The sequence below is a fragment of the Lissotriton vulgaris genome, chromosome 4_1 (assembly GCF_964263255.1).
Source record: "Lissotriton vulgaris chromosome 4_1, aLisVul1.2, whole genome shotgun sequence".
In the NCBI taxonomy this organism is placed as follows: Eukaryota; Metazoa; Chordata; class Amphibia; order Caudata; family Salamandridae; genus Lissotriton; species Lissotriton vulgaris.
The window spans coordinates 2,049,266,482-2,049,284,407 of NC_141691.1; the positions used below are offsets into that span (position 1 = coordinate 2,049,266,482).

The window sequence follows — 17,926 nt, forward strand, 5'->3', positions numbered from 1 at the left end:
ATTGGTCCTTCTAGGCCCATAATCATGCCTTTCAGGGTTCGGTTGAATCTCTCAACCAACCCGTTTCCTTGGGGGTGGTAAGTGGTTGTGAACTTGTACGTTACACCACACTCTTTCCAAAGGGACTTCATATATTTCGATATGAAGTTGGTGCCCCTGTCAGACACCACCTCTGGAGGGAATCCTACTCGAGAGAAAATTCCCCTCAGCGCTCGTCCCACCACGGGGGCCGTCACTGTCCTCAGAGGGATGGCTTCAGGGTACCGGGTGGCATGGTCCACCAAGACAAGGATAAACCTGTTGCCCATGGCTGCCTTGGGGTCCAGAGGCCCCACAATGTCAATTCCCACTCGCTGGACTGGGGTACTGTCGACGGGGACCGGTTGGAGGGGAGCCTTGTTCTTCCCTCCACACTTACCACTTGCCTGGCAAGTCTGGCAAGTTCTGCAGTGAGCATCTGAGCTCTGGTGCATCTGGGGCCAGTAAAAGTGGGTGACAAGCCTGTCATAGGTCTTGTCCATCCCCAGATGTCCTGCTAAAGGCATATCGTGAGCCAAACCCAGTAGGAAGGCCCTGAATTTCTGGGGTACCACCAGCACACGGGCTGACCCAGGTTCAGCAGCCTTAGGCTCTGAATACAGGAGATCGTTCTCCCAGTAGACCAAGTGTTTTCCGGGCCGAACGCCATTGGCCTGGTCTGCAGCCTGCTGCCGCATACCCGCGAGAGAAGGGCACGTTTTCTGCTCCTCACAGAATTCCTCCCTGGAGGGACCCCCTTCTTGCTGCCAATGGGTCAGCTCAGGCAAGTCTTCCAGTTCGACGATCTGTTCCCCGGTAGGCTCCAGGGCATCCCCGTCGAGGTCTGCCTCCTCCTGGGCCGTGGGAACTTCGGGGACCGGCTGTCCGCGCCCCCGGTGCCTCCTCTCTAAGGCCGGTTCCTGGGCCTCTCCCTCAGGCTCCAGGACCTCTTCGACACCCCTACTGGCTGCCATGGACCTCGTGGTCACGCATGCCCAGTCGGGTAGACCCACCATCCGCAGATGGGTCGTTTTCTCCACCTTTTCCCAAGGGGAGTTCTCCAAATCGTTCCCTAGCAGACAATCTACAGGCATGGAGGTCCTCACAACAACTTGAAGAGTACCTGAGACCCCCCCCCCCCCCCCACCCCACTCAAAGGGAACCTGAGCCATCGGACACTGGCTCTCAGAATTGTCCGCATTAACAACTTTGCAGTAGGCGTTCGGTACTACCTGCTCTTGAGACACCAGGTGCTGCCTCACTGCAGTCATGCTGGCTCCTGTATCTCGAAGAGCTTCCGCTTTCTTACCATTGATGGTCACTACCTGCCCATATTTGTTAGTGTTACTGGGTAGGTAGTTCTCTGGGACCACCTTGCTGTCTCCTAGCGAGACTAGGGTCATCTGGACGGGATCCCCACCCATTGGGATTGCTACTTCCTCCCCAAAGTTAACATTAGTTCGTTGCCGGGGTGGAGCGCCAGTGGGTGTGGGTTTTGCGAACAAGCGATACTTAGGGTCATGGGCAACAGGACCCAGGTCGCCACACCTACAACAGGCGATGGGCCCCTTAGGAACAGGTTTACCTGTCGGGGCCCCGGTTGATTTCGGGGATGGAGGAGGCTGAGAACCTTTCCCTTTGTTCCCTTGGGGATTACTTTAAGGGCCTTTGTAGAACCCTTTCTGATTTCCCTTCCCCCCCCCCACACACTCTTCTGCTGGGGACCCTGCCCACCTTTGGCTGAGTCTCCCACTGGACCTTTGTGGACCCTGGTGCTGACCAGCGGTCCGCTTCCTCAGCAAGCTTCCTCGGGTTGGACAGCTTGCTATCGATCAGGTGCTGGCGTAACTCAGGAAAACAATTATCCGACAAGTGCTCCCATGCGATTATATCAAACAGCCCTTGAAAATCATTTACCTTACTGCCCTTCACCCAACCATCCAGCGCTCTGCAGAAAAAGGTCACATACTCCACATACGTACCCCCTTGAATCTTCACACACTTTCTAAACCGTTGCCGGTACATTTCAGGCGTTAACCCAAACCGATTCATCAGGGCATCTTTCATGTGTGGGTAGGAGACTGACTCTTCAGGAGGAAGATCTAACAGGGTATCCCGCCCCTCGGTCAGGAACCGTCCCGATAACCCCGCTCCCCAATCCTTCTCAGGGACCTGGTGGGAAGACATGGCTACCTCGTAGGCTCGGAACCACTGCTCTATGTCATCTCCTTTGAAATACTCTTTCTGCACATCCTTCGGTACGTAGACCCTTGACTCTACCTGGGCTGGCGTTGTGCTGCCACCAGGAGCTGTGTCCAAGCTCTTTGCTTTCAACTCCAATTCTTTCAGGCGTATCTCGTGCTCCAGCTGGAGCCTTTTTTCCTCCATGGCCATCTGACCTTTCAATCTGGCCATCTCCACTTCATGCGCTCTGGTTGCGGCCCTGTCTGCCAGCTCTTCGGCCGACGGGCCTCCCAGGCCTCCGAGGAGGCTATCGGGTGGATCCACAACCCCCTGATTTTCGGGCTCTCTGGACTCTTTCCAGGCTCTCAGTGCCGTGATGCGCTGGGCTCGGGTTCTGCAGTTTGCTTGCGAAACTCAGAACTTTTCGCACAGGACTCTCAAGTGCTCGGCTTTGCACGTTTCCAGCTCGTCCCAGTCAACATCGTCGATTCCAGAGATAACATAGAGTGCTCTTGAGGGAAGTGAACCAGGCATGGTTTAGGAGATTGGAGATCTCTCGGCAAGAATGTAATCTAGTCGCGTTATTGGTCTGCTTTCACTACGTGGTGATCAGTAATTCACTGTATATGAATCATGAATGCAAATCCGAAATCCTCACCGCTGGTACCAATGTTTGAACCGGAGGTCTCTGGTTGGCACAGGTATGCACTTGTGACAAGCAGGGACCCTCAGCTCCACGTCAGGGCAAGGGAACTACTCCTTCAAATAACCCCTGCTCAGCCTCTAGGTAGTGTGGCGCGAGCAGACAAGGCTAATCCTCAGGGCGATAGTAAGTTAAGCATTCATGAGCACACACAGTAAACCCACTGACCCACCATAAATGGACACCAGTCGTATGATTGTATCAAAAATACGTATACTTTATATAAAAGATAGATTCAAGCAGGATTATCAGAAGACCGAAATAACGTTTAGTAAATTGTGGTCACTAGATTACAATAGGCAAGCTTAGTCTTTCAATGTTCGTTGTTCAGCAAGGTACGATGACAGGGAAATAAGAACGTTGCGGACCCTGGATCCGATATTAACTTGAGACGGAGTTCAAGTATACCTTGCGGGTGGAAGTCCGAGGCGTTTCAGGCGCGGCTACTTGTGAGGGCGGACCCCGAACGTGGCCAACGGTTCTCCAGAGGATCTCTCCGGCTCAATCCCCCTCGAGGAGCGAGGTGGAGGAGCTAGACTGTGGAGGGTTGCGGCGATCCGGGATCGGTACAGCTCACGGGGCGAGGCGCCGTTCAGGCCTGCGGGGCGTACTACTTCTTAGCACGCCGGGTCTGACTCGTGGATCTGTGAGGGGCGTCGAGTTCTCGGGCAGACGGGTGCAGCACCAGGCTTCCGGTACCACGGTACGGGGAGGCCTTTCTTGAGGTGCGGCATGAGCCTTGGTATGCAGGAGCGCAAAGCGAGACAGTCGGGTACGTTACGACGTACGGACCGTCCGAGGCTATGAGATGCTCTCCGTGCAGGTTCCGACTGGAGAGGATGAGAGGTGCGAAGCTTGCTCCGTAAGCGGCGAGGTGACAGGAGAGCAGGCGGCCCGGCACTGAAGAGGAGAGCGGCTCAGGGATGAGCGGGACTCTCTACGGCGGGGCGACCAAGCTCCGAGCTGTCACGTCCTGGGAGAGGGCGAAGGCACCCGAGCCACAACTTTGGCGAGGGAATAAGAACTGAGGCCCAACAGCGAACGGGCACAAGCAGATAGAACCCAATGGTCCAGGGGTTCCGTTCAGGGGGCAAGCTCTCGATCAAGCCCTTGGAGATAGTTTCAGGCACAAGTCTACAAAGTCCTATCTGGTCCTTTCCTCTCCGTTCTCAGCAAGGCACCACTGCAGGCCAGTCTTACAGGATACAGACTGGTTTCCGTCCTTCAGCTTCTCTTGGTCCTTCTAGTCAGGTAGAGGTTCGTCATGGTCAAAACTGGATCTGATTTGTAAAGAGCGGAATTGTGGTGGTGGAGCACAACCCTATTCAGAGTCTAGGACTACTCCGCCCACCCATCCTGGTGTAAGCATCTCATTCACCCTCCTGAGCACCCGACTATCCCCCGGGAATCTCCCAGCCCGGTCACTCACACAAACCCAGACAGCAGATACACATCCTGGCAGAGGCGGGCTGAACAGTTAGGCGAGCAAAGGCTAACTTTCTAAAAGTAGCATTTGCAAACACAGGATATTAAAATAAACCTTACTAAAGGAAGTATTTTATTATTCTGAGTTCAGGCATACTAAACTTGACCTGCTACCGTGTTCCCTGAGCCTGCCGGGACTATAGCGTGTAATAGCTCCGACAGCTCATCTGGCCTCAGAGAACCGGTAGCCCTTCAATAGTGAAGAACGAGAGGCGGTAATTCACTACTAGGACATGCCACACTCTAGGCCTGTCCTACCTTACGCTTACAATGCACCATGCCCGTAGGCCTACCATAGGGGTGACTGATATGAAGGTGAAGGAAGGTGAGGAGACTGGCAAGTGTGGGCACTTGCACAGTCAGCGTGACAGTGCGGGACTGTACGCGGGGTCAGCGATGGCGGACCTGAGACATATCTTACAAGGCCGCTTCTGTGGGTGGCGCAACCAGCGCTGCAGGCCCACTAGCGGCATTTGTATCTACAAGCCCCGGCATGCCTCGTGCCCTTTACTGGGGACTGACAGTGAACCAAATAATCCAATCGTGGAAATCAATTACACATACACTTTACACTGGGAGCACTTGCACTGCGGCACGGATCGGCCGTGGCGCAGTGCCCTGAGCATCGAACACCAGCAAAAACATCTGAGGCACATCAGCGAAAAGTGGAAGGGAGACATGCCAAGGTGCCAGGTCTAACCGCAGGCAAAGTGGGAGCCCAAAGGTAGCCACCACAGCATGGTTTAGGAACATCCCTGTTGCTTATATCTGCAAACTAGGAACATGGAAGTCCGTATACACTTCAGCTAGTCTTTAATGCCTGGATTCAGACACACTGATTCAAATTTGGGTCGGGAAACACTTGAAACTGATTCAAGTGATATACACTTTGACAACCATAAAGCGTAACACTTATTTAGATATACTACTTTTTTTTACTTTTGCAAAACCACACTTTATTTAACTTGAGTTAGCCTGCTACTCTCTTCAAGTGTTCTTGACTATCAGTGAAGATTCAGCAGTGCAGATGTGAATGTTGCGTACTTGTAGTCTGAGTTCTGCATTGAAGGGAGCTTAATTAAAATCCTAAATCTTGCTTTAAGAGTGCAAAACCCAGGAAAAAGAAAACTGAGATGCGACGGTTAAGAAATATTAAAATCATGTTGATCCGAACAGGCTGTTAATTGCATCTTGGGTATGCTACTAAAATTAGATTACTGTGCTTGATATTGGCAGCTCAAGAATGTGTTTTATAAAGTATTGAAGGTAAACTGGCAGATTATGTTCCACAATTTGTTTTTTTTCAGACCACACTGAAAAGAGTCTGCTGCAGAAGGAGTGGGAAGACAAGCTTCTGCAGGTGAGTGGTATTTAGTAATGCAGCCAGCATACTGGGTACCATTGCACCAGCCGTTCACTGGTTGATTAGTCTGTTACCATGGGTAAGGACCCTAAACTTTAAATGATGATGCCGCTGTTAAATATGTCATATGTATTTGTGTGTTTGCTTTAATTTCATGCTAGTTGTACTGAAAACGAAATATAAAGTTGTTTATATACATTCTTTGGGTGGGTTGATAATCTTTCCATTTGAAAATAGCTGATTCTGCTTTCTGTGAACAAAAAAGCTGCACAGCACCTCACATTGCCACTATGTCTGTGGTGTCATTCTGGTGGTGAACAGTGCTCTGTGCGTCTGGAGTGTGACACAAGTTGACCCCAGTCCACCCTGTTCACCCTCCCCCACACAGCAAAAATTCCCAGATGTGCTTGTGCCCCTACTGAACTCATGCACGTCTGCTTACTCATGCTCTGGACAATACATTCCCACTTGCCAGACAGCTGGGAATCATACAACAGGGTGGTGAAATGGGTTGCTTTCAGGCAAGAAGACAGAGAATGTTACTGCTTACAACCAGCACCTGCTTGTTATCTACAATGCCCTGCAGAAAGAGATCCAGGAAGCGTAAGGGGTAGGTGAGTGAGTGATGCCCTCAAGGTGCTAGGGCCTACATTGATAGCAGTATCCTTGGCATGGAGCAAATGCCATAAGGGTGCCGTTTAAAATTGATACTTGTATAGCGCACTACTCACCCGCAAGGATCTCGAGGCGCTTGTACGAATACCGCTGTGGAACCCATCCTGGCTTTCCCTGTGAGGCGTCCATTCCCGGGCACCACCAAGGTAGAGGCCAGGCATCCTTAGCGTTGTGGGGGCCGTTGTGGAGATTAAGCAAGCTATTGCCCAGAGTTGCAGAGTCGGACTCCATGATTGGAATAGGCACTGAGGCGAGAATTATCAGGTCCGTGGGGATTTGAACCCTGGTCCCGGGCCAGACCTCTGCATCAGTGTCTGCCGCTCTAACCACTGAGCCACACTTCTCCACGCTCTGGTAAGTGACGGCTCCCCGTGCATGAGTCTTAACCTGGTTCACAGTTAGTAGCGCTGCCATTTCTTAGTTGAGAATTCTGGATGTGTTTTTTGGCTGTAGTTTGGGGTGAGCTTAATTCGAAATTCTGCTTTTGGAATTAGTATGGTGTAATTCTTAGGCCTTCACCCTATGTAAGCAGCTCTCTGAGCATATGGATTATATTGAATTTACTCCTTTAGCTTCTGTTTGCACATTGTTGGCCATTTTGTTTTCATATTTCATGTCATGCTGCGCTTGGAATTTGGACCTATTCCGTTGGTGGGCAGTAGTTCTGTTCGAGGTGGTGAAGCAACCCCAAAACGCCAAACAGTATTTTTCTTTTTACCTTCAGAGATGATCATTGTGGTATTTTTAATATGAAATGAGACAAAAACAGATGTAGTCAACCTCCTCTGCAAATTAGAAGAGCCACCACCAAATAGATCATTTAAAACTCCTTCTAGTCGCTCCTAAAATGAAGAAAGAAGAGCCATTAAATCCATGAATTTGAAACCCAGGATGTTAGGGGTGGTAGATGAATCATGACCAGAGTATTGTGGCTATATGATTACCTTAAATGTCCTGAGGGTGATTCATGTTCCCTAGTATTTGAAGATCTGAAAGAGACCCGTTAGTGATAGATTCCTTACCTTAGAATATCCCCAGGCGTCAGACTGGATCCGGACAGTTTTTCGTCAGCAGTACCCCTGCGCGTCGCAAGGTGGCGGCGTGCAGCTCCACGTCCGTCGCTGGCGTCGTATGCGCCGAGATGACATCACGGAGACTACTTATGCGCCACCCATGCGTGCTGACGTCAGTTCTTTATTTTTCCGCTCCCGCAATCGCAGATCTGGTTAGAGCATGTACCCTAGTCACTTTTTGACTAACTTTTTTGAGACTTTTGTCTCTACTTCTTTTGAGTCTTTGACTCCTGGACTCCTGGTGCTATGGAGGGATGCCTGGGTTAAAAGCCTGCAGGACCTGCTGCCTTACGTTGTTGGTGGCCGACCCCCATGGCGTCTGTGTCTGTTTGGAGCGCGACTATGACTCCCGGTCATGTTCCGACTGTCTGGCCATGGCTCTGAAGGCTTTGTGGGAGCGGTCCCGAAAACTGCTGCAGGCCCGACAGTCGTCTCTGCGCCGTTCGAGGTCCAGGGGTCGATCGAGGGACCGACCGCGGAGACATCATCATCGCTCCTCGTGTCGAAGTCTTCACACTCTGGTAAGAATGAATGAATGAAAAGGTATTTCTATGGCGCCTAGCTACCCGGAGGCCTCGTAGCGCTTAAGGAAGAGAAAGCAGGGTACAACAGATTTCACCACTTAAAAGGGGAATCCAAACAGGTGTGTTTTTAGAAGCTTGCGAAAAGTCAACAGATTGTGAATGAAAAGGCGCGTCCTCTCCATCTTGCCTTCCTCATTTTCTTGGGAGTGGCAAGATGTAGGGAGCTAGAGCGTAGAGCTCTCGGCGGCATATAAGGTGTTAGTAATGGATGAAGGATTGCAGGGCCAGTTTTCCACAAGGCTTTATGTGCAACCACATAGCCTTAAATTGTATCCTGGCAGCCATGGGTAGCCAGTGAAGTCGGCGAAGAGCTGGCCTTGCAGATTGCCGCCGTGGGACCTGCGGAAGCATCCTTGCTGGGCTATTCTGGACCACTTGCAGTTTTACTGTAGCCTGCGGGGCTCCTAGATACAAAACATTTCCATAGTCCAGCCGGGACAGTATAAGGGCCTGGACCATTATTCTTCTCGCTTCAAAAGGAAGAAGGGGAATGATTTTGCGGAGCATTCTTAGCAGCCCATAGCAGGTTGATGAAAGCATAGTGGCCTGGTGTCCGAAATTGAGCGAGTTGTCAAGCCAGACGCCTAAGCTCTTGATGTGTGACTTTGAGGAGGGAGCTGGACCTAGACAAGACGGCCATATGGGGACAGAGATAGAGGGGGAGGAGTTTTCTAACAACAAAATCTCTGTCTTATCGCCATTAAGGCGGAGGTAGGAACACTCCATCCATTTGGCCACTGCTTCAAGGCAGGGAGCCAGCGTACAAGACGGTCCCTTGTCGTGGTGGAGAGATACCACCAACTGGGTGTCGTCTGCATAGCTGACTATCTTAATGCCAAATGGATGAATGATCCTCGCCAGTGGCCGCATGTACACATTGAAGAGCGTCAGACTTGTATCCGAGCCCTGTGGAACCCCACATTCCGGAGGTAGACTGGAAGAGGCCACGTCCCCCTCAAAAACCTGGAAGTGGCTGTTGCTGAGGAAGGAGGAAAGCCATGCCAGTGCAGCACCTGTCACCCCGACACTTTTGAGTCGGTCGGTCAGGATGGTTTGATTGACCGTATCGAACGCTGCACTTAGGTCTAAAAGGATAATGGCAGCCGTTCCCCCTTCATCTACCAGAGACGTCATAAGAACATGTGGAAGAAGTGCTTGCGCTCTCCGACGTCCTCCCTCGGTCTCCGGACGAGAGGGTACCTCCCCCGTGGCTCAGTTGGAGCCTGTGAGTCCTGCGGCCTACCCACCTTATCCAGGTCGGCCGGCGACTCCGGCTCAGTTGCCAGAATTTCTTGCTGCCATGGACTGCCTTTACAGGCCTCAGGCTCCTGCCGGCGCGCCTTCGGGCCCCGTGGTCCCAGCTGAGGGCCCTTCCTTGCTGCTGGCTCCGCTACCGGTGCTGCTGGCGGCTCCGGCCCGGCGCCGCAGGGTCCTCCGTCCCCAGCTCAGTTCCCGGTACCGCAATGGGTTCCGTTCGTTCCACCTCTGCCCTTGCCCGGGTTTCCAGACAATTTTGCTCCAGGTTGGGACCCTAATTGGGACATGGAGCCGTTCCCGGCGCCGTTGGACCATTTGTACTCCCCTGTCCCCCCCAGCCTGTGCTACGGGCAGTGGTGGAGGGGGATGACTGGGAGGGGTCTGAGGACACTCAGGCACGGCAGTGCGAGTCGGAACAGGAGTTGGCAGAATAGTCAGAGGATGCAGGTGGCCTTGACCTCTCCTCTGAGCCTGGTTTTCTGTCTCCTCCTGCTGTGGCCATAGAGGAGGGCGCCACATATGTGGTGGTTCTCCGTAGAGCAGCTGAGGCCCTTGCCTACTGTCACTCTCAAAACTAACCTCCTCACTGAAGTTCTTCAGCCGGCGACAAGCTCTATGGAGCCAATGCTTCCATTCATTGAGGCGTTAACAGATGTGTTGATGGGCGCCTGGTCTAGACCAGCCACGGGGGTCCTGTGGTTAAGAACGTGGCCAGGCGTTATCGTCCGGCACCGTGTGACCCTGCCTTTTTGATGACCCATCCATCTCCGGAGAGAGCCTGGTCATCCAAGCCTCCACTTCCCAAAGCGCATTCCCTACTGCTCCGCCGGATAAGGAATCGAAGAAGCTGGAACAGTTTGGCAAGATATTGTATTCCTCTGCAGCTTGGAGCTGCGGTCGGTGAACACTGCATGCCTCTTGGGCCGCTACTTGTGGGACACGGTTTCCCAGACGCTGTTTCAGTGTCTTGAGGAGGTTCGGGCAGTGCTTTCCCAAGCTGTTGCTGAGGGGAAGGACATAGCAAAGTTCGCCATCCGGTATGGGCTGGACACCGCAGACTCACTGGGTAAGGTGATCTCCACGACAGTGGCCCTCCGTCACCCGCCTGGTTGCGGTCCATTGGGTTTTTAGGGGATGTTCAGAGTTCCCTCAAGGACATGCCCTTTGATGGTACTCGCCTGTTTCACATTAAGTCAGAGAGTGCGCTGGATCGTTTCAAGGACTCGGGCTACGGCCAAGTCCTTGGGTCCTCCACCAAGCGCCCAGCCACGACTGCTTTTCGTTTTTTTCGTGGCCACAGAAGGGGCGCTCCAACTCTTTCGTTCAGCCAGAAGCCTGCGCAGAACCAACCTCGGCGCGGACGTGGTCGCCGGTGCCGCGGCACAGGGGACAGCATTCCGGTCAGTCCACCACCGCTCCCACTGCATCCGCCACAAAGCCTTCCTAGTCTGAGCTTTGGGTGCGCCACACGCCGGTGGGCGGCAGGATTCAACATCACTACCCCCACTGGTGCTCTGTCACCTCAAACAGGTGGGTGCTGTAAATCCTCCGAAGGGGCTTCTCCCTCCCCTTTGAGTCGGCCCCTCCAGCCATGCCACCTCAGTTCCACCGCATGTCGGGGGACCACTTTGCGCTTCTCCAACAGGAAGTCATAGCCCTCTTGGCCAAAGGGGCCATCGAGCGCGTTCCTGGGCCAGAAGTAGGCTGTGGTTGTTGTTCCCACTATTTTCTGGGCCCCAAAAAGGAAAAAGGGGGCCTACGCCCCATCTTGGACCTCAGTAACGTCAATCGCTTCCTTCGGAAGGAGAAGTTCAAGATGTTGACTCTGGCTCAGGTCTTAGCTGCCCTCGACCTTGGAGACTGGATGGTAGCGTTGGACTTGCAGTACGCATATTTTCATATCCCCGTCCTGCCAGCTCACCAGCGTTACCCACGGTTCACGGTAGGCCACAAGCATTTTCAGTTTGCCGTGCTCCCCTTTGGCCTTAACAGTGCCCCTCGGGCGTTCATGAAACAATGCCGGTGGTTGCAGCTCATCTGCGCAGATCAGGGGTTCCAGTCGTCTCCTATCTCGACAACTGGTTGTTGAAGGCGGGCTCGCCACTGGCAGTCTTCTCCCACCTCCAGACTACAGCCGACGTCCTGCATTTGCTGGGGTTCTCCATCAACATGCCAAAGTCACACCTGAGTCCTTCTTAGAAGCTCCCCTTCATTGGAGCGGTTCTGTATTCAACGCAGTTTAGGGTTTATCCTCCCGAGCAGCGAGTCCGGGATATTCAGGCTATGATTCTGATCTTTCTGCCTCTATCCCGGGTGTCTGTCAGGATGACCCTCCGGCTCCTGGGCCTGATGGCCTTCTGCATCCTGCTAGTGCAACATGCCAGAGGGCCTATGCGGGCTCTGCAGTGGGATCTGAAGTTTCAGTGGGCACAGCATCAGGGCAACCTGTACGATCATGTCCAGATCTCGGAGGGCACTGGACAACAATTGCAGTGGTGGCTCACGAATCGCGATTGGGTCAATGGCAGATCCCTCTCCCTTCCCTAACCGGAGCACACAGTGGTGACGGATGCGTCCCTCCTGGGATGGGGCGGCCACTTGGTAGAGGCGGAGATCAGAGGCCTCTGGTCTCCGGCGGAGTTCAGGCTCCATATCAACCTTTTGGAGCTTCGGGTGATCCGTCTTGCACTGAAGGCATTCCTTCCCTCAGTCCGGAGAAGTGAAGGGCAGGTGTTCACGGACAACACCACCGCCATGTGGAATTGCAACAAACAAGGCGTGGTGGAGTTGTGGGCCCTATGTCCGGAGTCTCTGCGCCTCTGGGCATGGCTGGAACATCAAGGCATTACCTTGGTGGTTCAACACCTGGCAGGTTCTCTGAACTTCTGGGTGGATGAACTCAGCCGCCAGTGCATAATGGATCACGTATGGCGTCTGAACTCGGACGTGACGCAAGGTCTCTTTCTCCAGTGGGGAGAGCGTTGGTTAGATCTATTCACCACCGAAGAGAACGCACAATGTCATCCGTTCTGCGCATTGGAATTTCCAAGTCGGCACTCGCTCGGCGACACCTTTAGTCACAAGTGGAGTTGTGGTATGTTTACGCCTTTCCGCCTATACCACTTCTGACCAGAGTGCTGAAGAAGATTCGGCACGACCGGGCCCAAGTCATCCTTGTGGCTCCGGATTGTGCACGAAGATACTGGTATCCCGAGCTACTCAGCATGGCGATCTATCCCCCGATCCGTCCGCCTCTTCGGGAGGATCTTCTGTCGCAGCAGCAGGGCACGGTCCGCCACCCGAACCTGTCCAGCCTCCACCTCCATTCGTGGAGATTGAGCGGCGACAGTTGACAGCTTTCGACCTTCTTCCGAAGTCTGTGATGTCATTCTGGCAGCGAGGCGTTCCTCCATTAAAAATGTATACGCCTGCAGGTGGAACAAATTTGCGACATGGTGCACAGCAAATGCTGTGGATCCCCTTTCTGCCCCTCGTTCTTCTGTTCCTTCTCTCCTTGGCCCAGCAGGGCTCTGCTCTCGGCACTCTTCCTTTCTACGGCTTCCAGATCAGCCTTCGCTTTTTAAGTCCCCAGTTGTTAATCGCTTCCTCAAAGGCATTACACACATGTTTGCTCCTGTGCCTTTTAGAATGCCTCAATGGGACTTAAATATTGTTTTGACCTATCTGATGTGCGCTCCCTTTGATCCCCTTCATAACTGTCCCTTCCCTATTCTTACTCTCAAGACGGCTTTCCTGGTAGCTATCACCTCTGCCAGAAGAGTGAGTGAGCTCCAGGCTCTAACTTCTAAACCTGCTTTCCTTTCTGTTTATCCGTTCAAGGTGGTTTTAAGGACCCGTCCTTCTTTCATGCCAAAGGTTGTCACGCCCTGCCACATCGGGCAAACAATCACTTTGCCCACCTTCTTTCAGCCTCCACATCCTTCAAAAGAGGAAGAGAGGCTCCATCGTCTGGAACCTAAACGTGCACTCTCGTTCTATCTGAAGCGCACACAACAGTTCCGGGTGGATGACCAGCTCTTTGTTGGCTATGTGGGCGCCAAAAAAGGTTGGGTCGTGCACAAATGAACCATCTCTCGATGGGTCGTTCTGTGCATCAAAGTATGTTAATTGTTGGTTAAGAAGGAGCCTCCTGTGGGGCTGCGTGCACATTTTACCAGGGCAACGGCAGCCACTACTTCCAAGGGATGCGGCGTTCCCTTGCAGGACATTTGTCAGGCAACTACGTGGTCCTCGCTGCACACGTTTACCAAACATCACTGCCTTGACAGTCGGGTACGGAGAGACTGCTTCTTTGGCTGTTCCGTTCTCCGTGACTTTCTGGTGTAATCTTGTTTGCAGACCCACCACTGGGGTTGGTATTGCTGGGGTATCTATTCTAAAGTAAGGAATCTATCACTAATGTGCCTCTTTCAGATCCACAAGTTACTACTTGTGTAACATTAGTTAGTGACAGATTCCTTACCGCCCCACCCATCCTTCCCGCTCTTCGAACTGATTTCTAGGGTTAAGGTCATCTCTTTCAGGGTCCTAGTTTCATGGCACCAGTGGTCAGTTTCTTGCATGGCTCTGCGTTCATGGCGCGGAAAGTCGTACAAAGAACTGATGTCCGCGTGCATGGGTGGCGCCTAAGTAGTGTCTGTGACATCATCCCGGCGTATACGACGGCAGCGACAAACGCAGAGCCGCACAACGCCACCATGCGACGCGCAGGGGTACTGCTGACAAAAAACTTTCCTGATCCAGTCTGACGCCTGGGGATATTCTATGGTAAGGAATCTATCACTAACTAATGTCTCTTACAGATATATCATTACACAAGTAGTAACTTGTGCATCTCTTCCTTAAAATCTTATTTCCATGTCTGAGTAGTGTATTGTGAAAAAAAATTCCTTGCACTTAAAGTTTGTGCACACCTAAATTGATATGGAACTAGTCACGTTATTGGAGATCTAATTGGTAGTCCCCGTGTTTTTTAAATCAACTACAGCACACATACAAAGAATAAAGATCACCTAAGGGTTATTCAGGTGATATTTTCTGTGCTCTAAATTCTCCCGAATATTTTCTCCAGAGATATAATTCCTTACTAAAATAGAAGCAAAGCTTTGCACCCTATGGCGAAATATATCCTGTCTCACAAAACACAGCAAGGTGCAAACAATTTTAAAATAGCATCTAGAGTAGGCGATTGGGTGGAACCTGATCTAATACATCAGCCAGGGAGAACTTATGAGACATATTATAATAAAAATCATTTTTGGGACCTAACTAATCCCTTACCTGAACCTGAGGAAGAGAAGATAATCTTTTTAATGCCAGCTAGTGTGTGCTGTGTGTAATAAGATTGTAATTATTTTAATGTTTGACTTTTATCGTAGCATTTTAAAGTACTAAATTGTAATTTACCTTGTCTTGCTGTTTAGCAGGCTAGCTCTTACAGTTTGTATTTTAGCGCTCAGCTTACTGTTGTATGATCTGTTGAAGAGGCTTGCGGGGTGTGGGAGAACATCTCTAAAGGAAGATGATCACTTCTTGTATAACAGACTGATGCGAAGTACGCTGCCGTCCATTTGGCATAATTTTTTCCCGGCTCATTAAGGACAAGGAGTGATGCCATCTAAGGATGGCTTTCTAATCGTTTGGGTACTAACAATGTGCAGGCAGGAAGGGCCCTACTTAAACAGGACTGCTGTACAGTTGTGCCACATGAGCGTCAAATGCAAGCCTGTCTGCACTCCTTATGTGCTCAGTGCCAGTCAAGCTAGCTATTTTTCTACAGTTCGTGGTTAGCGGCTACTTAATTTTGGTTTGAAATCTTTGGGCCCGATAGATTTGCATTGTACTGAACCTCTGTTAGCCCCAAACCTTTCATGAGTAAACACAGATAAAATAATTGTGGCTGAACATGTGAGCTAGGGTAACATGAGCACACTGAAAGTGTGCAATTAAATGTAAGGGGGAATTAGATAAAAACAAACCATGCATCCCACCCTTAGTTAGGTGGGTAGGCTTGTGACTTTGACAACACTATCGGGAAAGGCACAAGACCATGTAATAGGGGGAGATTGTCTAATTGTTAACATTTTATGCCATCCATGAGTCAGGTAGGCAGTCCTGTGTAAAGTGACGTTTTCGGAATTAAGGTATACCTTAACATTCGGTCTGCTGTCAAACATACAAAAGTGATTTTTGAATTACTCCGTCAAGGGGTGCTTGAAGTTTTATTTCTTACCGAAACATGGCTATCTTATGCTTCTTCTCCCATCACTATTCTTCATGCCTTTGCCCTCTTAAACGTGGGTGGCACAATAGCAGTAATAGTAGGAGCAGAGTACTCAAACAGGGAACTCTCTCCGGGACTTCCCGCACCAGAGTTAATAGGCTTCTCTATAGCATCCTCTACATGTGTCCTGGTGAGTGGTGGTATTTGTTACCGCCCACCTGGTCTTTCTTGTACTCTTTTTTAGATCTCTAGCTTCCTCTTTCGCTATGCCTTGGCAACTTTATAACAGCCTCCTAGCCACCTGACCTCCAAATGTATTAGTGGAATGGCAACTTGAGAGTTCTTTGTGAGAGTCCTGAGTCTTACACACCAACAAAGTCATAAGGTGGAATTTATATTTGTTCCAACAGAGTCAGTGGATTGCGATGAAATCTTACCGCAGGTGTGGTCTGACCATCATCTTTTCAAGTTCACCATTAAGTTGGAGAATAAGATGTTTCCTTGACATAAGAGAACTGATGGGACACAGCTGAAACGCCCCTGGGCTAAATTATACATTTTTTTATTTTGTCCATCGGCTCTGTATGACTGATAGGGCTCATGATCTGGTCTCTATAACTGACAATATGTCTGATGGGTTGCGTTAGCCTTAAACGCAGTGGAGCCTTTGAAGATGGTCTGCCCCAAACATGACAGACCCTGGGCCCCTTGTTACACTCCATCATTAAAAGAGGTCAAAGTTGGCTACAAGAAATTGGAATGAATCTGGTGTCTTGATTATTCCTCCACTGCTAGAATTAAGTTACAAAGGCCTTGAAGAATGATAATCTCAACTTAGGCTGAATTCTATGCTAATAAGATCCTAGCTGCTAAAAATTCTTCTAAATAATGTTTCAAGATCGTTCAATCCTTAGCTTCCCCCAAGTGCCCATCAGCTGCTGTGGAACATTCACAGGGGTGGTAGATAAGCTCTCGAGCCATTTTGAGGGTAAAATGACAATCATTTGCAACTTGTTCATCCCTCCACACAGAACCTGTCACCAGATATTGCAAGTCTAGATGATTACTTTTCTCAGCTGGCTGGTGCGTCTTTATCAAGGTTCCTTAACAATGACTCGGTAGGAGTAGCTTGCGATCAGCTGATAGCTCCTGTGTATGACACCTGGATCTGTTCTCATTGGAACAGTTTACCGAGATTGCCCTTTTGGTCCTATTCCACCTAATATTTGGAAAGCCGCTATTTCAGAATTTGTCCAACCTTTGCTGACAGTCTGCAGTATTTCAATAACTAAGCTTACACTTTGGTTCTAATGGAGTGGAAAAAAGGCATTGCTTGCCCCTTTCTTAAAGAAACCCAATGCAGACCAAGTAGTCCTTTCCAACTTCAAACTATTACACCTGCGGCCCTTTGCAGTCAAAATTCCTGAGAAGCCTGTGAATTGGCTGAGCTCTGGTTTTGTGGCATAAAATAGTATGTTTTGTAGTTTCTCTGTATCGAGCGGCATACAGTATGGAAACATCTCTGATCCTTATAGACCTGCAAATGTCAGCAGACCAGCAGAAACCAGCAGCCTTTATTTGCTGTATCTGAAAGAGACTGTAGTTACAGATTCCTTACCTTTAAAATAACCCCCAGGCGTCCGACTGGATCTGGAGATTTTTCTTTAGCAGTAGCAGTCTGTCGGCGTTGTTAGTCACCGGAATGACGTTGCGGTGTCTAATTAGACTCTACCTCTGTGTGCTGACATCAGTTCTTTCTTTTTTCGCCTTATGCAGATCCAGAGAGAGCTACCCCTTAGTCACTTTTTGACTAACTTTTTTCTCAACTTCTGTTGAATTCTTTCGTAAGTTCGACTTCTGGTGTACGAGGTTCAAACCATGCGAGACCTGCAACCACCTGATGTAGGTCACGGACCAGCACATTGTCTGACTTTGGTGCCGGGAGCGCTACCACAACCCGAAGTCGTGCTCCGACTGCCGGGCCATGAACCCGGAGTCTTTGTGGGGGCAGTCCTGAAAGCTTTTAGAGGCCCCGGCAGTCTGTTCTTTGTCATTTGAGGTCCCGGTCGAGAGGAAAGTCTCGGGACTGATCGCAGAGTCATCACCACCATTCCTCTTAGAAGTCTTTGAAATTGCCAGGTAAGTGGAAGCACAATAAGAAGGCGAAGAAGCAGCGTCACTCTTCACCTTCTCGTCCATCGGCCGACGTGGGATCCGGAGTGTCCCACAGCTCCGTCTTCAGTGCCTGTTCTTGGGCCTTCTCCATGCTTTCCCAGTGCCGGAGCATTCCCTGCCGAGCTCCTAACTTTCCACAAAGCACTTCACAGCATTTTTGGCTGC

The 17,926-nt window shown here is 50.7% G+C and overlaps 1 protein-coding gene across 2 annotated transcripts in view; it reads left to right on the top strand.

The window, feature by feature from the left end:
• Positions 1-17,926, top strand: part of MROH1 (maestro heat like repeat family member 1) — a 2,204,128-nt gene that overhangs the window by 948,414 nt on the left and 1,237,788 nt on the right. For both annotated transcript variants that reach the window (XM_086966435.1, XM_086966436.1), the window contains exon 18: positions 5,698-5,750. In XM_086966435.1, the coding sequence (XP_086822561.1) occupies positions 5,698-5,750 (53 nt within the window). The remainder of the gene's footprint in view (positions 1-5,697; positions 5,751-17,926) is intronic.